At 44.5% G+C, this 6,213-nt stretch overlaps 1 protein-coding gene across 1 annotated transcript; it reads left to right on the top strand.

The window, feature by feature from the left end:
• Nucleotides 1-1,187: 1,187 nt before the first annotated feature.
• Nucleotides 1,188-6,213, top strand: LOC309413367 (keratin, type I cytoskeletal 19-like; the record flags this gene model as incomplete). The annotated part of the gene is made up of 8 exons (XM_082010489.1): nt 1,188-1,676; nt 2,596-2,678; nt 3,236-3,392; nt 3,823-3,984; nt 4,443-4,568; nt 4,753-4,979; nt 5,485-5,615; nt 6,188-6,213. The coding sequence occupies 8 exons, from the start codon at nt 1,188-1,190 to the stop codon at nt 6,211-6,213; spliced, it is 1,401 nt and encodes a 466-aa protein (XP_081866615.1).

Raw genomic sequence — 6,213 nt, 5'->3', positions numbered from 1 at the left:
CTAGAGAGAAGGTCATTGCTCTTGGGTCTTAGCAAAACATCTCATGAAAATGAGCTTAGCCTGAATTTTGATGTCAGAAGAGTGAAAGGTTTCTTACCTTTTAATTTCTCTGCCTGGCTAAGAATTGGAGACATTAGTGATAGAGAAGAACCTCTAGCTTGTACTTATCCATCTTCTTCAAGTCAGTGTAGAACTGTATTGGGCAACGATTGCTATGCCAGCTGTATCAGCAATTCTGTCTTTATATTTCGCAGGACAGTAGTCCCAAACCTCTTATTAGAATTCAGCACATATTGAGAGAGAAATTGCCCATAGGTTGTTTCCATTCCCACTCACTGTTTCAAAACACCCACCCTTCCCCAGCAACAATCACTATCCATAATGACGAAAACTGCAGAAATACCTTTCACTGAACAACAGGAAATATTTAAAGTACTTTTACCTTACTTTACGCTCTCTGCATAAAGAAACAAATCCTTTGTGAATTACTGGAGAGCCACAATCATATGTGAAGAACCTTTCATCCATGTCCATTAAGAGATCACTCCACGGTCTCACTTGTCTCGTAGCAGAGTGTTCTGGAGTTGTCATTTTGCCAATGGAGACACTTAAAGGTTAATCTCTGTGTCTCTGATCTTTCCACAAAGTTCTTACATCATTCCTCATACATCATTCGAGAGTCAAACTTCATATTTATTCTTTCTTTTTCATCTTACATATTCCAACATCAGCACCTTGCATGAAAACTGCTTATTCAACTCAAAATAAAATGAAAATAAATTAATGAGAGATAAAGAGCTCTTTGATGCAATAACCTTTAATGATTTCTTCCTGGTATGTAATTTAGGACAGTGTTTTTCCTGGCTTAATGTTGTAAAGTTTGCATCATAAACAAAAAGCTGATGATTCATAAAACATTATTGCTAATGTATTTTTGAAATTAGCAAGAGACATGTAAAGTATCTTCCTTGTCTACCAGGATTCTTGAAAGGAAACTTCCCTTTGAGAAATTATTCTTGGCACCAATGGCTAGAGTAGCCAGCCTTATGGGAAGAAGAAACAGTGGTGACACCCACTGTGGAAGGTATAAATAGAGTTTCGCAGCAACGGACAACTCGCAGTCTGATTTAATATCAAGCTGTGCATCTTGCTTTGGGCTTCTGCTTGCATTTCCAACTGCTGTCGCCATGAGTTGCAACATTAAGGAGACTATTACGGTGTCTAGCAAAGGCAGGAGCAGTGGTGGCAGCTGTATCATTGGTGGTGGTGGTGGAGCACGGATTTCTTCCTATGGGATAGGCAGTGGCAGAGGTTTTTCTGGAAGGAGTTACTGCGGTGGAGTGAATTACGGAGGGGGACTGAGTGTTGGTAGCTTGGCTGGTGGGAGCTATGGAGGTGGCAACTGCTATGGCAATGGCCTTGGTTTTGGCCTTGGAGGCGGTGTGGTTGTTGGTGGTCTTGGTGGCGACTGTTTGCTTTCATCCTGTGATGAGAAGGTCACCATGCAAAATCTCAATGACCGCCTGGCTTCCTATCTGGACAAGGTGAAGTGCTTGGAGAAGGAAAATGCTGAGCTGGAATGCAGAATCAGAGAGTGGTATGCTACACAGGGCCTCTCCTGTGAGCCCCGGGACTACAGCTGCTATTACAAGGAAATCGAAGATCTTCAAAATCAGGTAATCCTCCTTTTCAGTTGTTCCTCCTCTATTTAAGGCTTATTTCTGAATTCGTGCTTAGAGCCTACTACAGTTGTTAGAGGTAGCTTTGGTGCTGTTAAATGCCCTTGCAAACATAAATTCTGGCAAGTTCCCCCATGACATTGTTGAGTGCGGGTGCGCTTTAAAGATGCATGCTGCGATGTTGTACAGGTGGGATAATACTCTTAAGAAGGAAAAGGATGCTTTGTTACGTTGTGTTTTGGCTATACAATTATAAATACGATATTACCAAGCGTGCTCTGAGGAAATGTGGTGTCAGCCCAGTAGGAAGAGAAAAGCAAAGAGAACTATAGAACAAGAGTAAAACATACATGTCAAATGCTGTATCAAATGAAGCATTATAAATTCTAGGTGAGAAAAATTGAGCATTTAAAATTGATTGCTGCAGTGGCACAAAGAGCCTGATATGTGCACAACAAAAGTTATGGCTGATCTTAAGGCTCAGAGGTACCTTCCAACTATCTTCCCTGAAGATCCTTAAGCTGGAAGCCAAGAACACACCAGCCTGAATGTCAGCGGAGCCTTGACGTCTCAAGGAAGGTTCTTTAGGTTCACTTCTTTGGAAGGCATCTTTAGAACTTGCTTCACACCTTGAAACTGGGAAGTCCCATCTCACAGCTCTTTAACTTCCAACCTCTGCAGAGTCAACCTCTTTTCTCTACTGACTGTGTAACGAAAGTAAACTCACTTGACTGTGAGTTAAGGAGGCAAAGCTACCTCCTGCAACTGCTCTGCTCAAGGAACAAGGTTACTTAAGCAAGAAGGTAACAGAAAAAGGAAATTGTGAGAACTTACTACCTAACTGCAATCTAGATACACTTATAGACTATAACAGCAGAGGGGAGCGAGACATCTGTCATGGTTTGCTCTTTTCCAGATTGTCTGCGCAACCATCGATAACAACAAGATCATTCTGGACATTGATAACAGCAGGATGGCTGCTGATGACTTCCGTGTGAAGTGAGTGCCCCTTGGTGTAGACGAAACCCCTTGCCCTCCTCCCTGCTCCTTTACATCATACTTGTGGAAGCTCAGGGCACTAATTACAGAGGCTGCAGATGAGTCTGACCACACCACCACATTAGGACAGGATGGAGTGATGAAATGCGTTTTGCTCTTGGTCAGCAGCCCTCCCTTAATTAGTACTCTCGGGTAAGACATTGGGCAACAGTGTTTGTTGGCGAGGGCTGGGGACCAACGTCGGAGGGAGTGGTCCTTGGTGGTATAGCTGGTGCATTTCCATCACAGCCCAGTGCAGACTGGGATCAGCAAACCAGAAATGCAGCTGAATAAGTGCTATCAAACATACAGTGATCAGGAGCAGGAAAAAATAGATGAGGAAGAAAAGCCTTCACATAACAGACATCAACTGCAGTGCAGAAATCCAAATGCCCACTGCATCCAGCTCAGGCAACAAAATACAGCTTAGAGCAGGTAGGTGGGAAAGGAGATCTTTGTGTAAACTGAGCACATGTGAGACGTTACCGTTCTGAATTTCTGCTTTCTTGCACAAACAGGTACGAGACGGAGCTGGCCCTGCGCCAGAGTGTGGAGGCTGACATCAATGGCTTACGCCAAGTCCTGGATCAGCTGACTCTCTGCAGGTCTGACCTGGAGGCACAGCTGGAGTCGCTGCGGGAGGAGCTCTGCTGCCTGAAGAAGAACCACGAGGAGGTACGGTCCTGCCCTTTCCCTAGGAGCACCATGGCCCTGACATAAAACTTATCCCACGCAAACGTGCTCTAAATTTAAAAGTAAAGATCAACCACTTCCAGGCCACAGCTCTCCCATCAAACGCTCCTGGGGTTCAAACCCGTCTGCCTCATGGGTGACGCGGGAGCTCTGGCGGAGGCGGCTGCTGCTCTTGGGGCTGCGCTGGCGCTGGGAGTGCCAGAGGGGAGTGAAAGTTGCTGCTGACTCCAGTGGATGAGCAAAGAAATTACCCAACAGACTGACTGGGGAAAACACTTACACCATCTTCCAGGGCTCTAGAGCCACAGCTGGGAGCACCCCTGGCAGCGAGGGCTGCTCTTAGCCACCAAGCGCTGCTCTTCTGTGCTGTCTGTCAAAGCCGGTATGTGTCTGACCCGGGTTGTATTGCCAGGAAATGAACTGCCTGAGAAAACAGTCAACTGGAGACGTGAGTGTGGAGGTCAATGCCTGCCCTGGACCAGATCTCAGGCAGATCTTGGAGGATTTGAGGTGCCAGTATGAAACGCTGATAGCGCGCAACCGCAAGGAAGTTGAGGATTGGTATGAGTGCAAGGTGAGTGCCACGTACCTGCTGCGAAACAAACGGACATGCACATTTCAGAGCACAGGAGCATTTCAGAACACAGATACTGAGACAATAAGCAGTTCTTCCTTTACAGTGCAGCCCGAGATCAGCACTCATTTTACCCTGTGTTCCACAGGAGACAGCCCTGTCTGACCAGTTTGTTATGTCCCATCTGGAACAGCCGCATTTGCCGCAAGGCCTTGTGGTGTGTTGTTGGAACTGAGATAGTCCACATTTGGATTAAAGAGACTTAACAGCCAAGAGGTTAATGAGATTTGTAAAAAGAGCAAGCAGTTGAAGCCAGCGGTTAACGCCCAGCGCACAGAGAACTTGCCCTGCTCACTTTCCTTTTTGCTAACTACTCACTGTATTCTGCTTCTGTAAAAGCAAGTTCAATTTACACAGATAGTCTCTGAAGATCTTTACTCTGGATTGGTGATTTTCAGATTGAGGAGGTGAATCGGGAGGTTATTACAAGCGGTCAGGAGGTAGAGACGTGCAACAACCAGGTTACTGAATTGAGACGCCAGTTGCAAGCCCTGGAAATCGATCTCCAAGCCCAGCTCAGCCAGGTGGGTGGTGAGCTTACTTACAGCTCTGACGTGGTTACTGCTGGATTTCTTAGCATGAACAGCCAGACCGACCGATCAGCATGGCGGTGGTGAATAGCTCTTTCATTTTTGCATTGGAAATAATAACCTCCAGGGTGATGCTTAAATGAATGTTGTTTCTGTGTTTGGTTGTCTTGTTCATCAGAGAAATAATTTGGAATCCTCTCTGGCTGAGACTGAGTGCCAGTACAACACCCTCCTTGGTGAGCTACAGAACCAGATCACATGCGTGGAGCAGCAATTGGCTGAAATAAGAGCAGAAATAGAGTGCCAGAACCAAGAATACAAGACCTTATTGGACGTCAAGTGCCGTTTGGAGCAGGAGATTCAGACCTACCGGTGCTTGTTGGAAGGAGGACAGCAGGATCTTATGTATGTAAATCTCTAAATGAATAAATGAAAATAGCAAGGATCTGTATTAGGTATTGGGAATACGAGATAATCTTCAGTCCATCTTAACGCTTTCACTGAGATGAAAAATTTGTCTCATGAGCAGCTTTACTGTGATGAACATTCAAATCTGAACTGTATGTCACTCCTTGGTATTTGCAAAGCAGAGAAACCAAACCTGTTAACTGCTATTTACAACACTGCAACTACTACTAGTATTATGTCAGCATTCATAACAACCTCATTTCTATAGTAAAATGGGCGAGAACTGTCAAAAAAAGAATTAATTGCAAAGCTCTGCATTGCATTTTTGTGCCAAAGGAGGGCACAAATGCAAAGCAACTCTGAACATGAAAAAAGAACGCAATGTGAAATGCCCTAACCCCTAGAAAAGACATAGTTTGAGACTTTGTGTCACGTAGTCAGTCAGCAGTGTCATGTAAAGTTCTAAAATCCCCTATTTCCTTCACCAAATTTATCCCTCTAGTCATGGAGGAGGAATCGGAGTCGGAACTGGTGTAGGAGGAGGAGTCATTAGGACAAGCCACACCTATACTACAACTTCATCTTCCCATTGCCAGCCCCAAGTCCCACCCTGCAAGACTGGAGATATACAAGGTAAAAGCCGCGTTTCCACAAAAAGAAAACTGTTTTTTTCAGTTTGTTCCTTTGTAATAAGGTCAGAAGACAACATACTCTCCTAGGACGTGTTATTGGTATCTTCTCAGAGAATTACTATGCTTTAAGGTATGATCTGTACAATGGATCCATCTGCAGGGCAAAACTGGCTGTGTCACTAAGAAATAGGTGTAAAGAGAGCTCTGACTCAACATTGAGTAGCAGAGAGCAAACGAGAGACAAGAGGGAGCAGTAGGACTAAAAGGAGAAAGCTGAGGAAATGAGGCATAAAGAAAAGATCTGGAAGTAGAAGTAAAGAAGGTGACAGCCAAACAGAGCCTAGGAAAAGAGTCTGGGAGGAGTGAAAAGAAGAGCAAATCTGTAACGTTACAAGTGCAAATTCCCACTAAAACACAATTATATAGGGCATTTCTGGGGTTTCCTGGGTTGTCTGCCAACTGCTCTTGTTTAAGAGTGTATTCTTGAAATAAGGGCACTACATAGACCAAATTTTTATTTGAATGATTTTATGTCTCTTCCAATCAAATAATGCTGCTGTATTTTTTCTCCAGTGACCTGCAGGAGAATTTGTGATTAA

Source organism: Phaethon aethereus (genome assembly GCF_964289735.1).
Source record: "Phaethon aethereus genome assembly, chromosome: 25".
Classification (NCBI taxonomy): Eukaryota; Metazoa; Chordata; class Aves; order Phaethontiformes; family Phaethontidae; genus Phaethon; species Phaethon aethereus.
The sequence above is the reverse complement of the archived record's forward strand: the minus strand, read 5'-3'. Positions and strand labels throughout refer to the sequence as shown.